The sequence below is a fragment of the Brassica oleracea genome, chromosome C7, assembly GCF_000695525.1.
Source record: "Brassica oleracea var. oleracea cultivar TO1000 chromosome C7, BOL, whole genome shotgun sequence".
NCBI classification, from domain to species: domain Eukaryota; kingdom Viridiplantae; phylum Streptophyta; class Magnoliopsida; order Brassicales; family Brassicaceae; genus Brassica; species Brassica oleracea.
The window spans coordinates 24619333-24642885 of NC_027754.1; the positions used below are offsets into that span (position 1 = coordinate 24619333).

The following is a 23553-nucleotide window of genomic DNA, read 5'->3' on the forward strand; positions in this document are numbered from 1 at the left end:
TGAGAGTTACAAGATAACTCAAGTTACAATTCGGCAAGAGCTATTCCTACATCAACGTTCAAGAAGCTCAAAGGACTACAAGTTCAGTCATATGATATGTCAGCCAACTTCTTCACCATGTCTACACCAACCACATCCATGAAATTTATCTATCAGTTTGGGACGTGCCAATTAAAGGACCAGTTCAAGACTTGGCGCCCATGAAGCTAAACCATCAAATTGTCCATGCGCAAACTTGAAGAACATACACGGGGGTACAAGCCAGGGGGAGTTCATGTGTTGTACTCTTTTTCCTTATCCATGGTTTTGTCCCACTGAGTTTTCCTGGAAAGGTTTTAATGAGGCAACATTAAGCATGTTACAAGCCCTGAACCGGATGTGTCGATCAAGGGGGAGTGTTATAAACCAAGTGGTGATCGATCCATATCAGGCCCAAACAGTCCGGTCCATCAGCTATCCATACGGTCCATTCGCTAATGACTTAGACGAATGAGAGTTTACATTTATCTATACTTGATGTTTATCCTTTTCCATATGTATTTAGGATAGGAATATGATTTCTTTTTCTCTTATGAAGGTCTAAATAAGACGGTCTAATACTTGTATAAATATAGACCTCTGTTCATGAGTAATAATAAGCTTACACAACATCTCTTTTATAACAAAACTAACTATTTATTAGAATTTTTAAACATTTATATGCACACATATATAAAGATATACACATATATAAAATGAAATAAAATACTTTTAATTTTTTTTTAATATAAATCTTCAAAACAAATTTTATTAAAATTATAACTTTCAACTAATTTAATTTTTTTATAAATAAACATAATATTTTTATTAATCATATTATATTGACAATTATTATATTTTATTACAATAGTATATTTTTTTATATTTTTTAATGTTATAATATGTTAATATTTAATGTTATAATATGTTAATATGGGTAATTTATTATTAAACCGCTGTAATATCTTATAATCAACCAGTCACAAATATCTCGCAAATGCAACAATTTTCAAACGATGTACCATTCATACAAAACGCTTAATAACACTTGAAACAGCAACCACCCGCATCCGTAACCGCAACCGCTGCGTTTAAACCAGTCGGGCACATTCTGTCGACGTTTGCCGGCGATTTGCCAAACGGCTACGACTTTACGTAGCTGGGTTACTACAGCTTCACTCTTCGAGTTACCAAACTAACCCCACCTCTTTCTCTCACTTTCTTCCATGGTCTCTACTCTCTATATACAAGAGGTGGTGTTACTAGGAGCTTAAAATATATCAAACACACCTCATCTCTCAATGGCCTCCCAAGACAACGTGTCCAGATCCAAAGCTCCTAATGCCAATGATTCTCACATTGCGCTGACTAAGGGTGCACTAGTCACCGGGATCACCGGGCATGATGGATCATACCTGACCAAGTTCCTGCTCCGAAAAGGCTATCAAGTCCACGGTCTGATCCGACGATCCTCAAATTACAACACCCAGCAGATCAACCATATCTACGTCGATCCCCACAATGCCAACAAAGCTCGCATGAAGCTCCACTACGCTGATCTCTCTGATGCCTCCTCCCTCCGCCGTTGGCTCGACGTCATCAAGCCTGACGAGGTCTACAACCTTGATGCTCAGTCCCACGTTGATGTCTCCTTCGAGATCCCTGACTACACTGCTAATGTCGTAGCTACTGGAGGTCTCCGTCTCCTGGAGGCAGTCAGGTCTCACATGGCTGACAATGGCCGTAACATCAAGTACTACCAGGCTTGTTCCTCAGAGGTGTTTGAGTCAACTCCTCCTCCGCAATCCCAAGATCTCCCTATGATGCCTCCAAATGCGCCGCTCACTGGTACACAGTCAATTACCGAGAAGAATACGGCATGTACGCCTGTAACAGGATCCTATTCAACCACGAGTCACCTCGCCGAGGTGAGAACTTCGTCACTTGGAAAATAACCTTGGCCCTGGGGAGGATCAAAGTCGGACTGCAGATGAAGCTCTTCCTGGGAAACATACAGGCGTCACGAGACTGGGGTTCGCAGGGGACTACATGGAGGCAATGTGGCTGATGCTGCAGCAGGAGAAACCATATGATTACGTGGTGGCAACTGAGGGGTCGCACACCGTGGAGGAGTTTCTTGAGGTGTCCTTCGGGTACCTCGGCCTCAGCTGGAAAAACCACGTGGAGTTTGACAAGAGGTAATTCAGGCCAACGGAGGTTGACAATCTGAAAGGAGATGCGAGCAAGGTGAAGGAGGTGTTGAAGTGGAAGCCCAAAGTAGGGTTCGAGCAGCTGGTGAAGATGATGGTGGTTAATAAGCTAAAGAGACTGGTCCCTCAGATCATCACAGAGAACCAGTCAGTGTTTGTTAAAGGTCGGTTGCTCATGGAGAACGTCCTTCTAGCTTTAGAACTCGTCAAGGATAATCATAAGGACACAATTACTCCAAGGTGTGTTATGAAAATTGATATATCTAAAGCATTTGATTCTGTGCAATGGAAGTTTGTATTGAAGAGTCTGAGTGCCTTGGGATTTCCTAAGAAGTTCATTCATTGGATAGAACTATGCATAACGAGTCATTCGTTCTCGGTGCAAGTTAATGGTGATCTTGTGAGTTACTTTCAAAGCTTCAGAGGACTCCGTCAGGGTTGCTCCTTTCGTTGTACATGTTCGTATTGTGTATGAATGTATTATCAAGGAAAATTGATAGAGCAGTGGCTAAAGGAAAATTCAAGTTTCACCCGGGTTGTCAATCTCTCTCGATCACACACCTATGTTTTGCAGATGATTTAATGCTGTTTGTTGAAGGATCGAAGCAGTCTGTACAAGGTGTGTTAACTGTGTTTGAAGAGCTTGAGGCGTGGTCTGGATTGAGCATCAGTGTGAAGAAATTAACAATCTATATGGCGGGAGTTTTGGATGTAGAGAAGAGAAGTATCTTGTCGAATTTTAAGTTCGCAGTTGGAGAGCTCCTTGTTCGTTACTTAGGTCTTCCGCTAATGACACAAGGGATGAAGAAACAAGATTATGTCCCTCTTTTGGAGAAGATAGAAGCAAAATAAGTTCTTGGACGTGCAGATTCTTGTCATACGCTGGAAGATTTCAGTTAATAAACTATGTTCTCATCAGTATAGTTAACTTATGGGCGACAGTGTTCCGGTTACCGTGCAGTTGTATAAAGGAAGTGGAACAAATATGCTCAGCTTTCTTATGGATCGGGCCATCTCTTAAATCTTCAAATGCAAAGGTTGCTTGGAAAGATATCTGATGTACTAAAAGTGAAGGAGGTTTGGGGATCAGAAACTTGAGAGAAGTCAATAAGGTTTATGGTCTCAAACTGATATGGAGAATGTTAACAGGTGAATCTCTTTGGGGGAAATGGATTCGAGCTAACTTGTTTAAAGGCGAAGCTTTTGGGAAGTTAACTCAAAGATGCAAATGGGTTCTTGGATGTGGCATAAGATGTTGAAGTTGAGAAGCGTGGCTAAGCTGTTTTTTAAGATTTAAGTGGGAAATGGAAGAAACATCTCTTTTTGGTTTGATAATTGGTCTGGGAAAGGGGTTCTCTCAGATTTTTTGGGTGCTAGGGGGATCATTGACATGGGGGTGAAAAAGAATGCTACAGTAGAGGAGGCAGTGTTAAGTGTTCGAAGAAGAAGGCACCGTACATGTGTGCTTAATGAGATTGAAGAGGAGTTACGTATCATTGAGAATAATCTGAATTCAGGCAATCTTGATACTTATCTTTGGAAAAGAGTCTCAGGGTATAAGAAGGAGTTCTCTACTCAGGAAACTTGGGATCAGTTGAGAGAAAAAAGACACTTTGTAATTGGGTTCAAGGCATTTGGTTTTCGCAAACGACTCAGAAATATGCTTTCATGGCGTGGCTGTCAGTGAGAAATAGGATGTCGACTATGGATAGAGTGGTGAAATGGAGTCAGGGGAGTTGATGATGTCTGTGTTCTTTGCAAAAATGCACCTGAATCGAGAAATCACTTATTCTTTGAATGCAACTTGTCTGCTCAAGTTTGGGAATTCATTGCTAAAGGGTTGTTGCGGAATTCTTATACTACGGACTGGTCAGGGATTATATGCATTATTTCTGAGCGGACAAGGGAGAACAAGAGTCTGGTATGTATCAGATATGCATTCCAGGCTGTCTTATACGCATTGTGGATAGAAAGGAACAAGGTAAGGCACGGTGATAAAATGATGCCTTGAGAAAGGTATTAGAAACAGAATCAGTTTGGTGCGCAAGAGTGGAACAAGAGTATGGAGGAGCTAATGCAATTATGGTTTCAAACTTTGCTTATCTTTTGAGTAGTAAAGTATAAGATTTCTTGTAATAAGGTTTTTTTGGTGAATAAATTTAACATTCATTAAAAAAAAAGAAAAAAAAAAAGATGATGGTGGACGAAGATCTGGAGATGGCTAAGAGGGAGAAAGTGCTGGTTGATGCTGGTTACATGGAAGCTCAGCAGCAACCTTAAAACTCGAGGCTGCTTGCCAAACCAAAAAAAAAAGAGGCTTACCATTATCTGAATCTAATATTCTGTTTCAAGTTTTTTTTCTTTCCATTTTTCTTGTTTGATTTTGTATCAAAGCGAATAACATATGAATTTTCCTACGTTACAACAATTGGATTATACAAATCGGAAAACAAACTTAACAAAAACAAGTACCGAAAGCGTGAAGTACAAAAGAAAAACACAATGGAACAATAGAAACATCATCTTGCATTTATGCAAAATCAAAGACTAGTGGGAAGTATACAGCCAATCTTATCAATGGTCACACAAGAGTATTGACTCTTATGCCTCTTGTTTAGAAGAGACCGACTCAGGAGGTGCAAGAACAAAGGGGGTCACTGTTGACCTAAGAGATTCAGGTCCCTCAGAATTAATTCTTTTACATAATGAATAGCAGTTGTTGATCACCTCAGTCAACCTTCCTTTAAGCTCCCCAAGCTCCACCTGCAGCCCATGAACTAAGAAGAAGAATATATATATCTAGTTAAAGTGTGAATCCCATGTATTCTTCAACAAAGGGATGAATGATATATATATATAGGTAGGGTACCTTGAGATAAATGGTGGGAAGTGGTCCTCATAGCAGAAACGGAGTGGTTAAACCTCTGTAGAAGTTTAGTGGCCAAAGCATCTGCCACTTCAATCTTGTTTTCTATATCTTCCTAGACACATGAGAAGAAACATGGTTATAAATAATTCATTTACAAACCAAATTGTGAGAAGAAAGAGGCACATAGATTTTTCAGACGGACCTGTCTGGTGGTAATATCTTGAGCTTTGGTGTCTTGCCATTCACGGTAAATGGAGAAAAGCTCAACAAGTATTTGAGGATCCACCGTATCTTCTGGGAAAAGGAAACATTGAGCAAGAAATTCGATTAGGAAAAAAAAATGAAAAACGAGAAAACAAACATATAAATTAATTAGGTATAAAGATACAAACTCACTGGAAGAGGAGCTCGATAAAGCTTTCCTCACCAATATGTCTGTTAAGCTACTTTCCCTGGGAGGAGCTGACTTCAATATTGGCCTGCTCTGCCAATTTTACAATTTTTTTAAGAAATCAACAGTGTTTCGATTACGCAAAAAGCAAAAGAGTAGTAGTTAGTAGTAACTCACAACTGTGAGTGATTTAAGATTATCGAGAATGGGATCCACTTTCTCGGATCGTTGAGAGATGGTTGTTATCACATCTCCACCTCCTACTCTATTCTCCTGTTAATTCATTCCAACGGTTAGCCGAAATGGCTGAATAATCAAATCGCGAATTATCTATTTATTACCTGAGCGCCTAATAGCGTTGAATCTGATGCCCCCATGTGATTGATTGTGAACCAACTTTGGAATCCAATTGTTTGTTTCAGCGCAGGTCCGGTTCCCCCGAGGAGAATGAAAGAGAGAGATTAGCTATTTCAACTTAAGGCGAAGAAACTTCATGACGTTTCAGTTTTCTACAATTCAACACCTTGCCGTTTCAAATCCCCCTTTTCACGGTATTTAGACGACAGTATGTTTTCAAACAGATCAAGGTAACGACAGCACGTCGGATATTTAATGGGGGAGACAAAGCATGAATTAAACTAACCATGCTTCACCGCGCATGCTAGACAAAGCCCATTTAATATGGGCCCACTTTTAGCCCACCTTACTAATTATTTAATTACTGAAAATGCAAAAACACCGAAATAATAAAGAACGTATTTTTCTTTAAGCCACTGCTTATACATTACACGAAAAACTCAGCAAGTGTAGAGCGTTATATATAATCTTATTCCACTCTCATCTTCTGCTTATCCATCCAAAATCCTTCCCTTCGTTGCTTTTTATTAAGATCATATATAATTCCACGTAACGACGACGTTTCTTATGCATGCATGCATTGAACGGTATACTATCACCCCCAAAAAAGCTTTTATTCTTCGCCATTCATCAAGAATTGAGACGCCACGAACTTATCAAGCGCTCTCCAATCCGTCATCCTCTTCTCAGCGCCAACGTCATCTTCCCCCGTGCGGCTAGTTGTTTCCGGCAACTTGTCTGAGGCGAGAGAGGGGCTCTCTAGCTGAGGAAGCTGAGATAATTCATCATCACCCATGGATTTAAGGTACATAGAGCCAAAGAATCCATCATCAACGATTTTGTTGGCCTCAGAGGGTAGTTCTTGCTTAAACGGTGTGACCGCTAGACCATCAGTGTTATGTTTGGCGCGCTTGATGAGGACGTTCTTGTCGAGAGGTTCCAAGAGGGTAGCATCGTCGTATAGGAAACAGTTCGAATCCCAAATTTGTCTTCTTTTTGTCGGGACGGTCGTTCGTTTCTTAAATGCTCTACACACTACCCATCCTTCTTCCTGCTATCACCATTTTGATTCACATCATCAATAACTGATATTATTTTGTTTCTTTTACGTACTTTTCAGACCAAGAAAAAGACACGCACAACACTAGAGCCTACATATATGTTTTAAAAACACTTTATTTTTCTACGTATGCATATAGTGGCAGCCCACTATAACTAGTATTGATCTAAAAAGGTGAAACTTCTATAAGTTAAGAGGAAAAAGTACTGAAGAATACGTCATAATGTATAAATGTACCTGCTGAGGAGCGTTCTGGTGGGATTCTAGGCTGTAGTATTCATGGATGATCCAGTCGGATTTTTGGCCGTTGGGAGCTCGACCGCGGTAAAAGACGAGAGTCTTTCTCATACCAATTAGTTTGGAGTTGAGGTAAACGGCCTTGTCCCGGCCTGTGGCTTTCCAGAAACCAGCCATGGTGGCTCGGTTAGTCCTCGTCCCAGTCGGATACTTCTTGTCTTTGTGGCTGAAAAAGTACCACTCCTTTTGCTCCTCGTACCCTATCCTGCATCTCTCTACACGTGTATCCAGTATCATAGATCATATAACTCTTTCAAACTACAAATTCTAGTATTAACTTATATGTGGATCGACGTTGATAGCGCATGAATGATAGGTTGCTTGGATGTGTAATTGTCGTCCGTTTATTCATTAGTTATGAAAACCCTAATTTCTCCTTGGACATGTCTAGAGATGTACACAAATCTTATATATAGATAGAAATATTGGATGCATAAATTGCATAAATAAAGATGGGACCAAACTTCTAAAAAATGTGTTCTATATAAACGATTGATCATCAAATATATATTTATATATACGAGTAACGAGTATATGTACATATTGCGATTCAGAAGCATATAAGATAGATATATACCTTGTAAATCCCATGGTTCGATCTTGTAGAGATCAATTTCTCTGATAACATCGAGATCAATACTTTGGGATGCGACTTTCTTCTTGAGGTAATATCCAACAAGCTCTTCATCTGTCGGATGAAACCTAAAACCGGGCGGTATTGACGACTCTTGATCCACCGGCCCCATCATCTTTGATAAAATCTTCAAGTGTTTATATTTTGCTGGTTTCTTCTTGATCGAGCTAGTGAAGATCGACCGTAGAAGAAACCCCAACCGACTCTATCAATAAAAACAGAGAGCGAGAAGATGCTAATTAGGTATAGGAAAGAGAGATATATGGACCGTCCACTTGAACGTCGACGTGTGTGGTTTGAACTTCAGAGTGTAATCATATGCTCATTTCGCGTTGGCCTCACTCACCATCACTGCTTCTATGCGTGCGCGTATACATATCCACATATATGTATTTATATATATACAAAAAGTGTATCTACGTTGTGGATATACATATATAGGTACAGAAATATATGAATCTAATAATTAATATATGAAACCAAGGTAATGATTATGTTAGAACTTAGAATGGGGATATTGGAAAAGGAATTATTTTTATTTTTAAAAGGTGGGTGGCTCCGTTTTGAGAGAAACGGGAGACAGAAGCTGAAATATCATCATTTTGCTTGGTGTTACTTCATGCTCCAAATGATGTCTTCTTCTTCAATCCTGTATTCTCTATTTTTAAATCATATTTTCTATTCTTCCTCTTTATATATATTATTTCCCAAATATTGAAAAGAATAACTACTGGAATTACTGAAGATCGATGTCATATTGTTACATTTTCAGTTACAGCATGACGTTTGTGTAGCTGATGTAACACCTTTCTTGTCTCTTTGTCGTTAATTCTCGTGTCAGCACTCTGATTTCTGTGTTCGCAAAAGAGTTACATGTTTCTCACTTACATTCCATCTCACGCCTAACGCCTACATATTATATACAAAGTTACAAACACATCTATTTATAGTGTATTTTACCTAGAAAGCTAGTCAGTGACTCAGTGAACCGATGATCCGATCGAGTAAATAACTTAATGAATATATATGCGTGAGTTTTTTTTGTATGCTGGCCACCCAAAGAAGGGTTACAGTATATAAAATACATGAGATGATTGTAGAACTAAAAATTAGGGCTTTGCGATGAATCCAAGGCTCATATGGATCACGTATAATTAAGCACAAGAAATACATGTGTTTGAAAGTCGTTGGATCGTTGTATAAGGGCATGATTATTGGTGGGACTAATTTCTAAGTCCTTAGATTAGTTTAATATTATTTTGATGTTAAGAGAAAAAATTAAGGACAATGCTAAAAATTAGGATTATTGGTAGAACTTTTAGATATCTCTTAGTAAATAAATTACATATTTTTAATAAGTAATGACATTTACAAGATAAAATTAAAATAAAACATTTAACATTAAAATATAAAACATGAGAAAATTACAAACTTGGAAAAAAAAATAAGGAAAAAAATTACAAACATTAAAAAAAAAAGCAAACAAACATTTTATTGATTTAATAGAAACTTAAACATTGTAGATATTCGGGAAATGTCCAAATTTAGCTCATATATTTTCAATCAAATCTTCTTTTAATTGTTGATGGCCTTGTGTATCCCGAACTTCTGCTCGACGTCCCATTGTAGTACCGAGATTTGTAGTCCGTTTGACTACAAAAGTGGGATCCACATCTTCTCCTTGTTGAAATTCTGAAACGTTAGTGTAGGAATCTCGTTCATCTTCGACAATCATATTATGGAGTATGATATATGCTCTCATAATATTTCATATTTTGTTTTTATCCTATAAATTAGATGGATTTCTAACAACCGCGAATCTAGCTTGCAGGACTCCGAAGGCACGCTCAACATCTTTTCGCACGGCTTCTTGGTTTTTTCTTAGTACATCTCAGTTATTACATATTACACAACCAACTTTGCAAGTGCATTAAGTAACCGTTAATGATGACATTTACATAATAGACTTGGTCGCAATCAAACTAGCCTTTCATTTCAAACATGGCAAACTAGCAATAAAGGTATACAAACTAGCATAGTTCATTACAGAAACAAGAGTCCAAGTCTAGACGATTTGGTTGCAAACAAACTAGAGAGTTATTTCAAGAATACAAACTAGATTACTATCATGTCATTATACGAACAAGATTACTTTGAGAGCTGAAGAGAAAGTCAATTACCTTCAACTTTGGACGAAATGATTGTTCTTCTTAGAGTTGTTTCCTTTCCCGGTAATTGCAGATGAACCACACCTAACAAAAGACTCAGAATCAAACGAAAAATAATTCAGTTTCATCAAATTAGTATTGATTTCCGAAACACATATCACTTTCATCAAATAAGCACACTCTCTCACACTCTCACAGACTAGAAAGCCGATTATAGATCGAGAAGAGAACCGTAGAGAGTCGAGAGGAGAAGCGTCGAGAGATCGAGAGGAGAACCGCCGAGAGTCGAGAGAGCACCGTCGAGATATCAAGAGAACCGTCGAGAGAGCACTGTCGAGAGAACCGTCGCGAGAGCACCGTCGAGATATCGAGATTTCGAGATAGAAGAGAGAACCGAGAGATCGGGAGAGAAAAGGAGAGATCGAGAGAGAAGAGAGATCCGACGAGGAAAGTGTTTCTCGTTCTCAAATCGATTTTGCCCTACCTTTTTTTTTTGCCATTCGCGACACGGCACATGTCTCCTTAGGACGCCACCGAAAAACTCTTAACTAAGGCCGTCCCAGTTTTAATTGCAAGTTTTTCATTTAATTAAAATCTGATTAATGCTACGATATCTCTTTTGGGACGCCGATAATCATGGTCTAAAGAGGATAAAGTAAAACAATAACATTAAATAAATGAGGGATGTATAATTTTATATATATATATATATACTAGCAACAAGCGACGTAAATGGTCTAAAAAGACTCGCTTTTATAGAACTTGACAATGGACATTGTGGAGCCCTTCCGTTTGCGCATAGCTTTCATGGTTTATGTAATTAATTCTTATAGGAGTCAACTTCTACTAGGGGTAATTTGGTCATTTTCAGCGCAGCTGGTGGAAGAAAAATGCGAAGGAAAGAATGCTGGGGAAGAAGAGAAGGTTAAGTAGAACACACGTGGCTAAGTCGTATTGGGTAAACTGTTATGCTCTTTACGTAGAAGGAAAACAAAGCGATGGGTTTGACTGTTTGAGTTGAGAGAGACTTGTGAGAGTAGCAAATAAACATACAAATACAATAAATCAACAATGACCCCACATTACGCTCTTCGTCGTGATAAACATTCATACCTTACTCTTTATCAGTTGTATCTGAAGTTGTGAACCAGCGCATTGACAAATAAACGTGATTTATTAATCATGCTCTGGTGTAAAAGGAAGTAATTAATATCCATTTCCCTATTCATCAGTTATAATGTATATAATATAATAGAAGAAAAAAAGAATTTTCAATATAACCATGATCAAGGATTACATGATTGAAATCATTCACTTATACACTCATACTAACCCTGATCGATGAAACGTCTTCTGTTAGTGTTTTGACTTAAGCGCCGCTGATATATCTGAGAATGATGATACCTGAAGAAAATATATGCCTACATATTTATTAGGAACTGGTCCGGGTTAACACTCTATATATGATTAGGGTAACTACGTTTTCTAGCCAAATTTCTGTTGGGTTTTAATTACTTTAGCCACATGTTTCCCCCTTTAGAGTATAGTTGATGTTGTTTTAACCGATCAAATGGTGATGTTGATGCAAACATAATCTTTGGGTTTCTCTTTCCACGACCCAAACATTATGTTTGCATCTCCATAGCCTTTGGTGAAGGTTTAACTGGTTGTTCTCTAAATATTATTTTTCCAAAAGGTGTCATAAATCCATTGAATCAGTTTTTTTGGCCAAATCTACTGGACATCCTTTTTCTAGAGAGATTAACGGGGCTAATTTATTAGAGCCAAAATCGCATTTTGTCTACTATTATCTCCCAAGACCGTAGTGGTTGCATGAGCAATAAAATTATCGGTGACTGGTAAAATTTGGGCATATTCTAGAGTCAGAGACTCAATAGTTTCTTTGGTGCAAAAAAACTGTAGAAGCAGAATAAGCTATCATAGACACATACACGTCCTCAGGACCGAGATTAATTGTGGCTAGCGAAATGAGATAGTCCACTTTGGCAATGGTACTTGGATTTTGGTTCTTTTTTTCCAACAAGACTAATGTCACAAGGAAGTACCACAAGGGTTGAAACTGGTGTCGAGGTAGAACTGGGTAGAAGAGAATTAGGGAAAATGATGGGCGAAGTGGCTGCAACCACATGGCTCGCAATGGAGTCCATCTCAATAGCTTTGATAGTAAATACATGGGTAAAACCGCATTAATTCCACTTCTCCTATCGTTAAGAACGGTGAACGATTATGTGGATATCAAAACTGGCTAGTGAACTGTGCTGGTTAGGTTTGGTAAGAGGATCTAGTTGAACTAAACAATTATTTTTTTCGGATCCAAAGTTGTAATCGATACCAGATTTCCGGTTAGGGCCGGTTAAAATCTTATTACATAAAATTTGGTTCTTCAAAGTTGTTAATTAACGTGATCGGGACACATGACAATTGTATATTTAAGATTATGACACGTGTTAATCTATCTCATAATTAAAAATATACTCTCCCGTTCCCGAAAGTAAGATATTTTAGATTTTTTACTTGTTCGACAAAGATAGATTTTCTATATGTTTAAGAAACTTTTTATACTTTTAAGAAACATTAAATGAAAATATTTGAATTGATTAAATTTCATTGGTGAAAAGTTATTGGAAATTATATAATTAAGTAAAAAGAAAAATTAAATTATAAATATTTATTGAATTCTTAATAAGCGTGAACACTTTAGAAAATCATACTTTTCAGGAACATAGGGACTATATACTAAGATATTAACAAAAACAAATTTTATTAAAAATCTTATTATATATATTATTTAATACGAATTTTGCTTTTTTAAATCCTAATCAAAAGATATATCTTATTATACAAAGATTGGTTCTTCAAAATTGTTAATTAACATGATCGCGACACATAACAATTATATATTTTAGATTGTGACATGTGTTAATCTATCTCATAGTTAAAAATATATATTATTTAATAATCTATCTTGTATCTTGTATTTAATAATCTATACTATCTATATTATTAAAGCATAATTCCTATTAAGATTATGCTCATACTTTTTAGAGTTATTTACAAAAAAATGCCATTGTTTTAAAAAAAAAACATCACATTAACTACAACCAATCAGAAATCATCTATTTATAAGCAATATTTAATATAATCAATTTCTAGTCACTTTTGTTCTCACCAATTATATTCCACCATTAAAGCCAATTATTCAAATATTCGAGCCAACTCTTTTAAAAAATAAAAATCCGCCACCAATATCCACAATCAATCAAAAAATCTAAACTTCTCAATCCCATAAATTTACAAACATGTAAAACAACTACTATATATTAGCATCAGATTATATATTATTAGCTTTACATCTCAAAAATGATCATCCTAAATATATAAAACAACTAATACACATATACAAAAAATACATTATATAATTTTTAGAAACTATATATATTGCAGAAAATATAATATGTTATAAAATAAGATATTTTAAAAACAGACATTCCCGCGTTTTGAAAGCGCAGGTTAAAATCTAATAATTACTTTAAAAAAACTGCATGGGATTTACTGACGTCTTGGAAACAATGAGTTGATTGGTTGGGTTGCAGGATGTGACTTTAACTTTAGTGTTTAGTTAAAGTCTCTGCAATCACCAAACAGCCCAAAAAATAAAAAAATGGATGTAACAACCTTATTTTCTAAAGCCTCAGAAAATAAAGCTTCATCTTTTTAGTTGTAGGAAATTTTAAAGTTACATTCCCTAAACCTACATCAAAAAATCCTACGGCCTAAATTCTAAAGTAAAATTTTTACGGTTACAGTTGAATCAATCACCCCAATGTTTAATCTTGTGCTCAACATGTCCTATCTACTGCACTCAGAAGGTAACCAAGCGTATACCACATCAATCCTGGAATTAAAACCATTTTCATTGTCAGCGGCAATTCTCGAAGGAAAAGCATTGCTCATTGTTACTTATCTGAAGTTAGCTTGAGAACCAAGCAAACTAATCCTACCGAGTTATGGTTCGTGAAAGGATTAGGAAATATGTTAAGTTTAGATAGATCAGGAGATATATAATCTCTATATAAATAAGAAGATACCAATGTGTGGTATAACTTATGAGTTTTATGAGTATGTGAGGTTAAAGTTTTGAGTGATTTTCATTAAGATTATTATTGAGTTATTATAAACGAGTTATACTAAACCTAGATTCTATAAATGCTTCAAACAAAATTTAACACAAGAAGAAACTTAATGTTGATTAATTGCAACTTTGGCTCTGAGGATCATCAAGGGAAAACATAAATTGCATTAGTCTGATGCACTACCTTCAAATTCACTAATGGGAGAGAGACGACTTAAATCAACAGGAACAATATAAAAGAAGATTGTGATTTCATTTGAGAACATTTCTTTATAGTGTGCTTTACATACTACTACCAAGTTACAAAAAGGAGAGGGACAAAACGCTGCGTTTCCAAAGACTAGATTTCTTGGGACGAGGTGGTCTGAAAGCAAAGTTGATGCCGAACATGTCAGAGGAAGTCAAGTTCATGTCGACGAATCCATGGAGCTTACCAACGAGGGAGGCACTCTCTCGGACATGACCCATGTCTTTGTAATCAGACCAGAGTCTGTGCGCCAGCTGGACCCGCCGGTGCCTTGTATTCAGCCCAATTCCCCATCTCAAGAACAAGTTCTCTCTCTCTTCCTTGGATAGTTTCCTCTGCATCAGCTTGCTCAGCTTAAACCTCTCTCTAGTCAACGCCTTCGTGCTGCTTGTTTGTTTGTTTCCCACACAATATATAATTAAATAGTTAGTACTAAACCAAAAAAAAAGAGATAGATATATATATAAAATAAAATGTGGAAACCTGGACACTAGGCTCAGATCGTCGGTGGGTTTGCTATTTTGGGCGATGTACTTGAGTCTACGGAGTTCGACCTCCAAGTACAAGCAATCCTTCTGATCCCCTCTGAACAATAGGAAGAAGTAGCTTCGGTGGGCCATGGAGACGTTACACGTGTGCCATAACTCTATTATCTCCCGCTGTAGCCTCTTGAACTCTTCCGGCCAATTCAAAGGCGTGTCTAAGTAGTCTTGTATTGGGTCCAGTGCAGCGTCTTTGAAACTCTTTGTCGAACTCAACCCCAAGAACAACTTCTGTTCTATTTCCTCCATCTGTTAGTTAACATGTCGACTCGAGTGAATTTTTAAAGTTAAAAAAAAAAAAGTAAACTTGAACCAAATACAGGCAAAGAAAAAAAAAAACTAACCGAGCAATGAATGATTCGCTTGTCTTTCTGAGCAGCAGTTTCCTCAGTTTTCTCCTGGCTTGTAGAAGGGCTCTGAAGCTCAAACACAGAAACATCAGAGGGGCGGGACAGTGATTCATTTGGTGATGATGACATTTCGTTATGTGAAGAAGAAGCAGTAGCATGCGCAGTTTGGGTGTCGCTCAAGCTTCTCTCGATCCATGTTGTTGGCATGCTCCTCCCGCTAAACTCATCCTGCAGCAACCTCTCATTCTTGATGTCGCGCATTTCAGCTGCTTTGACGAAGAATCCTTTGTCGTACCAACTTGGCGGTGTGTCAGCAGCATCTTTCTCAAACCAAGATGGGGAAGAACTCGATAACACGCTTGCTCTGCAGCTTCGACTTCTAGTCAGTTTCATGCTTCTGACCGGTTGTGATTCTCTCTCCGTAAGCCAAGAGAATGGCTTTTCAGGAGAGGGAGTGATAAATACTACTACTAAGGCGGCTTGTACCAAACTCATCAGGAGATGATTTGAAATCAGCATGGTGGAGGGGTTTTGATGAGTTTGCTTTCTTGTTTTGGTTCAGTAGAGGCAGGTGGCATCGGATTGCTACTACTAAGGCGGCTTGTACCAAACTCATCAGGAGATGATTTGAAATCACAGCATGGAGGAGGGGTTTTGATGAGTTTGCTTTCTTGTTTTGGTTCAGTAGAGGCACTACTCACTTCCTTTACTTTTTCTTCTTCTTCCTCCTCTTCCTTCTCTTCCTTTTCAGTTTCAGTTGGTGGTTGTATGTTCTTTGGCTCTGTCACACATACTGGTTCTTCTTCTTCTTCTTCTTCTGCTTCAATGGATAGTTGTAGGTTCTTTGGCTCTGTCAAAGATACTGGTTCTTCTGCATTAACAACGTCAAATCTATCTGGACTGCTCTGCGGAATATTTTCCTCTGGATGTAGTCTAGTGACATCTGACATCATCTCTGTTTCTATGCATCGAACTTCCCTGCAGTCATCCTCAGAATTTCCATCAGTCTCTTTACCCACCCGTTCCTCCTCAGCATAACCTTCGTCTGGAGAAGGAAAAATAACTAATGTTGATGAGGCATTCCTCGGCTCCCGAGGAACATCAGATTGAGCTTCAGTTTCTTCTGTGTGAACTTGGGATTGGTCTTTAGTTTCTGCCCCATGTGTAACCTCAGGGAAAGGAGTTACAAAGGCATGCTGATGAAATGGACTACTTGAGCCAGAATCTATCCTGAAATCTGAAAGCTGGAAGACGTTGTCGTCATAACTGTATTCAGATGATCGTGGAGACAAACTGGAACGGTGAGCTGATATAGGGCTTAATGGTGTTGTGTTCTCAGAGTCCCATGTACTGCGCACCCTCAGCTTCGGGTACTGATGTTCCAGCACCACCTGTACAGCAGACAAAAAACAAAATTTTAGTAAGTTTGAAGTAAAGTGGATGCCTCGCTTTCTGTAAGATTTAACATACTTACCTCTGTTGATAGTGTCTCTTTTGGTCCTTGTTTTCCTTCTCCAACCATTCGTCGAAGATCCTCGATCTCGCAACGAGCTTGCTTTAGCTCTTGTGCTAGTTGGAATACCTCTTTCTTGAGCTGCAACAAAAGGGACAGTTCACAACTCAAATCTTCAGAAAACTACAGAGTGAGATTGGAATGTGAACATGAGCTATTATTACTATTATCGTAATAGGGTGTCTCGTTACCTTTTCAACCTCGAGGTCCTTCTCCGTCAGTAATGCAGTTGTTGCGTCAGAGGCAACCACCGAAGGCTGACCAGGGCTTCTCAACTCACTTTCCAGTTTAGCCAACTCCCTCTGCAAGTGTTTTACTAAAGCTTTATCAGACATGACAACATTGACTTGTGCATTCGTTGTCACCTCCTTTGCACAGCTCGCAAATAGCAGTGTGTTTCTTGATTGCTCAACGTGGATTCTCGCAGGACTCATGGTACATATTATGGCAGTTCTGGCATTCCCTCCCAAGGAAGACTGAAGTATGCGCGTCAGTTTTGAATCTCTGAATGGAATGTGACCAGTTTTTCCTTTACTGCATGAATGAATGTTAGCCATATAATAAATAATTAGTGATGCAAAAATAAAAAAAGACAATCGTTATGGAAGAAGGAAGCTAACCTTAGCTTACGGATCACAGTTCCCAGCGTTAACAAACTTCGGTTTATATGACAACCTTCTTTCAACCTTGTGCCGGCTGATAATGACTGAGATGCACGTTCACTTCCAGCAAGATCAATAAAGTTCTGCAGGACAAGTAGTTACTCTATAGATCCTTTTCAACAACTTTTTTTTTAGCAGACAATGTGATGAAGAGTTTCAAGAAGATTTACCACTGTTGCTGTTAGTGTACTAAATTTATCGTTAGTGAAAAATTCACGAGCCGTGCTTTCAACTGTCTGTAAGAAAGTAGTAGAAGAAGTAAGATATAAAGCTCACAAAGAAATGCAGCGTTAAACCATAAAAACATATAAATCAACAAGATGCCTAACCAATCTCAAAATCTGATGAGACCGGGAGCTAACTTCATTTAGAGCTGTCTCTCCAATTTGCCGCTGAGCTGCAAATGATTATAGATGACCATGAAAATCAGCAAAATAAAAAAAAAATTAGAAAATTTAGGTACCAGATTTAGACGATCTTTACCTTCGCAAACAGAAAGGAGCTCCTTGAAATGATTCCAGTCTCGCAGAGTTTCCTCTGTGAGTTTCTCAACAACTGTCCCTTTCTGTCAGAAGGAAAATGAACTTCGTATGAGAGATTACAGAACAAACAAAAAGATATATATAGAATGAAAAGATTATATGTACCTCAGGATCATCTAGAAGTCTGAGCGGACTACTATCTGTACTTAAGAGGTCTCGTACAGACTCATTATAGATCTCCATGGCAGAGAACTTTAGAATGAATTCTCTTTCCTTGTGCTGCTTACAGTAAACAGATAAATTAACTACCACGGAAACAAAAATATAGAATGGGCTGGTAAGAGATATGAGGATGCTGTCTTCTTTAATTTACCTTGTCAATGTAGTCGTAGATATCAACTAAAGTGCAGTGAGTAATTCCACTCATGGTGTATGTCTTTCCACTGCTTGTTTGCCCGTATGCAAAGACGCTAGCTGAAAACCAATATAAATAAAGAGAAGAAGAAGAATAAAAGGGAGGAAGAGTGAAATGCAGATGGAAAGATGTCACACCATTAACGCCACTGACAACAGAGAAAGCCACTTCCTTGGCCCCTTGGTCATAGACTTGCCTGGTACAACACTCAGGGCCGAACACTCTGTCTACAGGCAGGCAGAGAATAATAATAAGAGAGAAAGAAGGAAGGAAGAGGGTTTGAATTGATGGAAGAAAGGAGGGGAAATAATAATAATAATAATAATGTAATATACCAAAGGAGTAAGCAGAAGGATACATGGAGCGGTCAGAGATAGAGAGATGGCTCCTGTACATGATGGTAGTAGAGTTGATGCACTCCCAGTCAGGGGAATCATTCCTTAACATTTCCTTGTCATTTAAAGGTCGGAGACGAACAGAAACAGAAATCTTTTCTTCACAGCCGCCGCCGCTTGGTCCTTGCATCTGATCAGCCTCCGTAGTCATCATACCTCCAGAGTGGAAAATGAGAATGAAAACATTATATAATGGAGGCAAAGTGTATATTATGTGACTCAAAATAATAAGTCAATAATTGAGTCCAATCAATCAATCATCTGGTCAAATTCCATGCCGAAACAACCATGTGTGTCTCTTTCTCTACCAAACTAATAATGATACTAAAGTAATATGTTACAGAGCAAGATCAGAGAACCGAGATTCTCGAGTCTGGACTCTGGAGACAGAGACAAAAACAAGATTCATATTATAACTATTCCAGGATAGGTTTGTATAAATGGTCCCCCCCCCTATTTTATTGAATACAAAAGAAACAAAATGAGATGCTTATGAATGGAATCAATTTACCTAAAGAAGGAAGGAGGCCTTAAGATGATGACACAGCCGCCGCTTCTGTAGAATGTTCGACCTGCCTCAACGCTAACTCCATGTGCAGTGAGGCGGAGGGCACGAATCTTTTGTTTTTTTTTAAAAAAAAATTTCACAAATTACTTACACACACACCTGCCTCCAAACACCATAGAAAATAAAATTCCAATAAATAATAATGAGCAAGCATGGAGTCGAAAATTAAAGCAATGCCTCCTCCTATAGACACAACGAAATCGACATCCGGTAGCGTAAATTAGCAGCATTAGATGAATTTCTTCTTCTTACCTCGTCCGCGCGCTCAGAGACGATGAAGATATCCAACGGCAGCTCCGAGAAGAAGAAGAAGATCCAGATATTCTATGACTCTCTCCCTCTCTGGATTAATCGGATTCGCACAGCTGTGATCGTTAATGGCGTTTTTCTGCAATCTGGCAAACTCCTCCCCTCTCTTTTTATTATTAGCCTTCCTTCCACTTTACAAACTGCCGCGCTAAACTAAGCACATTTTTTCACTTTATTACCCTTTTACCCTCCTTCGCAGTTTTTTTTTTAATTCTTTCTTTTGTTATTCCGAAACTAACAAAAAAATGTTTTGTTACTCGATTCATCTCCGCTTCACCTAATTATCGATGTTAAGTCACAATCGCCAGTTGAATTTGTAAATGCTAATTCCGCAAGCAATGGCTTCATGCTTTGTACCACCAACAAACACCTTTTCCTAACCTTGTTTTAAATTTCGTTAAAGGAGTTTTCGATCGTTATTCATATAAATTTATATATACATAATAAAATAAACACAGCACATGGTTGTTGCAGACCCGCTGTCCATTTTAGTGACTACCTTTATATAACGTATTTCGCTAAAAGCAATGCATGTGCAGTGCTTTTTTTTTTCTTACTTACACCTTAAGTTCGTTGCCATTTATATACCTTATCATTAAAAATAATGAGTTTTTCATGATTGTTTTCCAGATTGACATTTACACAGGGAAGCAGATTAAGAAGTATAATCACCCACTAGCCGTTTCTTTTCTTTAATTTTTTTGCATGCGTACTTCTCACACTTGTTGAAACATAGTAGAAATAAAAATGAAGAAACATAAGCTGAAATCCATGTACGCATGATGTCAAGAAAACTATATCGTATGAAGGTTTTCTTGTTGTATTAGCTTTAGGTCAATCGACCAAATATATACAAGTGCCTAGCTCCTACAGTTTTAGATAGTTACATCAGAAAAGGCAAACTAAATATACAATCAAAGATATGTAAATATATTCCTAAGATATGGAATATATCCGTTTACACCCTCCCTCGATCTGGAGCATGGAGATTGCAAATGCCGAGCTTGCCCAGAAATGATTCAAACTCGCGACTCCCAAGTGCTTTTGTGAACATATCGGCGAGCTGAGCTTTTGTTGGGCCATGTTGGGTGGCTATGGTTCCTTTGACGATCTCATCTCTCACAAAATGACAATCTGTTTCAACGTGTTTTGTCCGTTCATGGAACACGGGGTTTGCACTTATATGTATCGCGGTCTGATTATCGCATAAAAGAGGTATAGGAGATGTAAATCGTACTCCAAGTGACTTAAGAAGAGCACGCAACCACAATATCTCCTTGAGTGTGAACGTCATTGCGCGATACTCAGCTTCGGCTGATGAAAGAGAGACCATCTTTTGCTTCTTTGTTTTCCAGGATATAGATGAACCTCCAAGTTGAATAAACCATCCAGTCAACGATCTTCGTGTAACAAGGCATCCAGCCCAGTCGGCATCACACCATGCAGTCACTGTTAAATCTGTATCGGCTCTGAGCAAGATCCCATGTCCTACAGTACCTTTCAGATAATGGAGAACCCTTAATGCAGCTTCCCACTGAGCAGACCGGGGCTTGTGCATGAACTGAGAAAGAATATGAATGGCATAAGAAAGATCAGGTCTCGTGTTGCTCAAATAGATTAGCCTTCCAACCAACCGTCTATATGCAGGAACTTCACGCATATAGTCACTTTTATCAAGAGCCAATCTATGGTTCTGCTCGATAGGGAATGTGACCGGTTTAGCAGCTAGCAAACCTGTATCTTTGAGAATATCCAGCACGTATTTCTGTTGGCATAAATATATGCCTGTTGGACTTCTTGCTAGTTTAATACCGAAAAAATATTTTGATATTCTTAAATCCTTCATGTGAAAACACTGGCTCAGATAATCTTTGAAAGACTGAATAAGAGCAGTGGTATTTCCTGAGATGATCAAATCGTCCACACAAACTATGACATGGAGACATTCCAGACCATGTTCCATCGTAAATAGTGAGTAATCAGACAAGCACTGTGTAAAACCGTATTCCTTAAGTGTTGTATTCAACTTTGCAAACCAACAGCGAGGAGCTTGCTTCAGTCCATATAGAGATTTCCATAAGCGAAGTACCTGGTTTTTATCAGAGCTACGATAACCAGGAGGTAGACGCATGTAAACTTCTTCCTGTAAATCACCGTGTAAAAAGGCGTTGTGCACATCCATCTGATGGATTTCCCAGTTGAGCGATGATGCTTGCTGCATAAAGCTACGTAGTGTGCTCATCTTTGCGACTGAAGCAAAAGTTTCAGTGTAGTCATCTCCTTCAACCTGGTTGTTTCCAAAAACCACAAGACGAGATTCGTGACGCTCTAAGGTTCCATCTGCGCGGAACTTCCGACGGAAGACCCATTTACAACCCAAGGCTCTTTTACCCTTTGGCAGAGTACACACGTCCCATGTGTGTTGTGCTTTAAGAGCATCAATCTCACTGCGAGTAGAAAGTCTCCAGTTTTCATCTTTCATCGCTTCATTGAAGCTGTGTGGTTCATAAGTAACTGTAATGGCAGAAAGAAACTCGAAATGGTTTTCGGAGAAGACAGAGTAGTCCACATAATCAGAAATCAAGTAGAGAGCTTGCGTCAGCGTCGCAGATTCTGTGGTGATAAGATTCAACATATAATCATTGACTTTCGTAGGCAAAGTCCGGTGATGATGACCGCGACCTAAGGGGATTTTGACTGGAGATAGTTATGTGTTAGAGTTTACCAGAGGAGGAGTGATCGCAGTGGATTCCAGAGGATGAATATTCTCGTTAAGGTCTGTCAAATTCAGAGAAGTATCCGCTTCTTCTCTGTCGGACTCATAGTGTTCAAAACCCGGAGGTGATATGATCTGGGAAGCATCATTTTCATCAGTCGTCTTTTTTGTTAGATATTGAAGGCTGCGATTGGTGATCAGCCGAAGGAGATGATTCAGTTGTGGGTTCTGGGATTTCAGCAACTCCTGAATCATGGGCGTTTTGCTCTGTCTGGTCAACGTCGTCATCATTAACAAATTGTATCGGAGTATTCAGTTGTTGCGAGACGTCTGATTTTTCATCTGAAATTGATGCAAATGGGAATCCATGCTAAAAAAACACAACATCTCTAGAGTAAAATATCTTCTTTGTATCAAGGTTGTAAACTCTCCATCCTTTCTTACCATTCGGATAACCCAGAAACACACACCTGATACTTCGCGAATCAAACTTGTCTCCTTTATGATTCTGATTGTGAGCAAAACAGAGAGATCCGAACACACGAAGATGATGTAGAGGTGGTGGTTTATTATGCGGCTTCTCAAAAGGTGTCTTGCCATCCAAAATTGGTGTGGGTTTTCTATTTATCAAATAAGCAGCTGTAAGAATGCACTCTCCCCAGAATTCTATAGGAAGTGAAGCTTGAAATCGCAGAGCACGAGCGACGTTTAGTATGTGTATGTGCTTGCGTTATGTTCTTCCGTTCAGTTGTGGTGTGCCTACACAAGATGTCTCATGATTTATTGTTGCAGGCTGGGATTCAGACTACTCAAATGGATAGACTGAGGTTCAAGAGCTCAGACTGGACAGGACGAACGGATGGCAATGGAGTGGCTAGGCGGACGCTATGGAGAGAGAGATGGCCGGTTTTGTTCCTGAAACAAAAGAGAATTATTTTTTATGAGTTTTTATGGATTAAAATGATGAACTGAAAGGAGACTAGATGCTAAATGAAGAACAGAAGCAAATATGACTTTTTATGGGTTTTTATATTAAATGGCCGATCTAGAACTATATGATGCAAAATGAAACAAAAACAAGAAAGGATAGAGATGGCTGATGGATTCAAGTTGTTGGACGTGTGTCTCTCTCAACAAGAACAGGGGATGGAGATGGCGTGAAGATGGGATCTGGCTTGTTGGACTGAAGTCTCTCTC

At 38.4% G+C, this 23553-nt stretch overlaps 4 protein-coding genes across 8 annotated transcripts; 1 reads left to right on the top strand and 3 right to left on the bottom strand.

The window, feature by feature from the left end:
* Nucleotides 1-1319: 1319 nt before the first annotated feature.
* LOC106305407 (GDP-mannose 4,6 dehydratase 1) lies at nucleotides 1320-4508 on the top strand. Its single transcript, XM_013741784.1, is given in 4 exon segments — nucleotides 1320-1821; nucleotides 1824-2048; nucleotides 2051-2325; nucleotides 4422-4508. Coding segments are annotated over 4 exon segments (1089 nt in total).
* Nucleotides 4509-4626: 118 nt separating this feature from the next.
* On the bottom strand, nucleotides 4627-5978 carry LOC106304059. Of its 2 annotated transcripts, none has more exons than XM_013740439.1 (6): nucleotides 5830-5978; nucleotides 5666-5761; nucleotides 5494-5581; nucleotides 5300-5388; nucleotides 5098-5209; nucleotides 4627-5005 (listed from the first exon to the last, which is right to left on the bottom strand). In XM_013740439.1, the coding sequence occupies exons 1-6, from the start codon at nucleotides 5863-5865 to the stop codon at nucleotides 4830-4832; spliced, it is 597 nt and encodes a 198-aa protein (XP_013595893.1). In that variant the 5' UTR covers nucleotides 5866-5978; the 3' UTR covers nucleotides 4627-4829. The 2 variants fall into 2 exon arrangements, with proteins under 2 accessions (XP_013595893.1, XP_013595892.1); XM_013740438.1 differs by having other exon boundaries at nucleotides 5300-5391; nucleotides 5830-5968.
* Nucleotides 5979-6129: 151 nt separating this feature from the next.
* On the bottom strand, nucleotides 6130-8172 carry LOC106304362 (NAC domain-containing protein 105). Of its 2 annotated transcripts, none has more exons than XM_013740769.1 (3): nucleotides 7780-8172; nucleotides 7143-7417; nucleotides 6130-6899 (listed from the first exon to the last, which is right to left on the bottom strand). In XM_013740769.1, the coding sequence occupies exons 1-3, from the start codon at nucleotides 7949-7951 to the stop codon at nucleotides 6459-6461; spliced, it is 888 nt and encodes a 295-aa protein (XP_013596223.1). In that variant the 5' UTR covers nucleotides 7952-8172; the 3' UTR covers nucleotides 6130-6458. The 2 variants fall into 2 exon arrangements, with proteins under 2 accessions (XP_013596223.1, XP_013596224.1); XM_013740770.1 differs by having other exon boundaries at nucleotides 6133-6896; nucleotides 7780-8168.
* Nucleotides 8173-14376: 6204 nt separating this feature from the next.
* Nucleotides 14377-19998, bottom strand: LOC106306403 (kinesin-like protein NACK1). Of its 3 annotated transcripts, none has more exons than XM_013743009.1 (16): nucleotides 19584-19998; nucleotides 19275-19381; nucleotides 18704-18919; nucleotides 18506-18595; nucleotides 18327-18427; nucleotides 18119-18232; nucleotides 17955-18036; nucleotides 17801-17868; nucleotides 17642-17707; nucleotides 17430-17554; nucleotides 17001-17343; nucleotides 16771-16890; nucleotides 15867-16687; nucleotides 15291-15762; nucleotides 14888-15195; nucleotides 14377-14788 (listed from the first exon to the last, which is right to left on the bottom strand). In XM_013743009.1, the coding sequence occupies exons 3-16, from the start codon at nucleotides 18915-18917 to the stop codon at nucleotides 14458-14460; spliced, it is 3255 nt and encodes a 1084-aa protein (XP_013598463.1). In that variant the 5' UTR covers nucleotides 18918-18919; nucleotides 19275-19381; nucleotides 19584-19998; the 3' UTR covers nucleotides 14377-14457. The 3 variants fall into 3 exon arrangements, with proteins under 3 accessions (XP_013598463.1, XP_013598460.1, XP_013598461.1); XM_013743006.1 differs by having other exon boundaries at nucleotides 14458-14788; nucleotides 19275-19430; XM_013743007.1 differs by having other exon boundaries at nucleotides 14458-14788; nucleotides 19275-19434.
* Between the last annotated feature and the right edge of the window lie 3555 nt (nucleotides 19999-23553).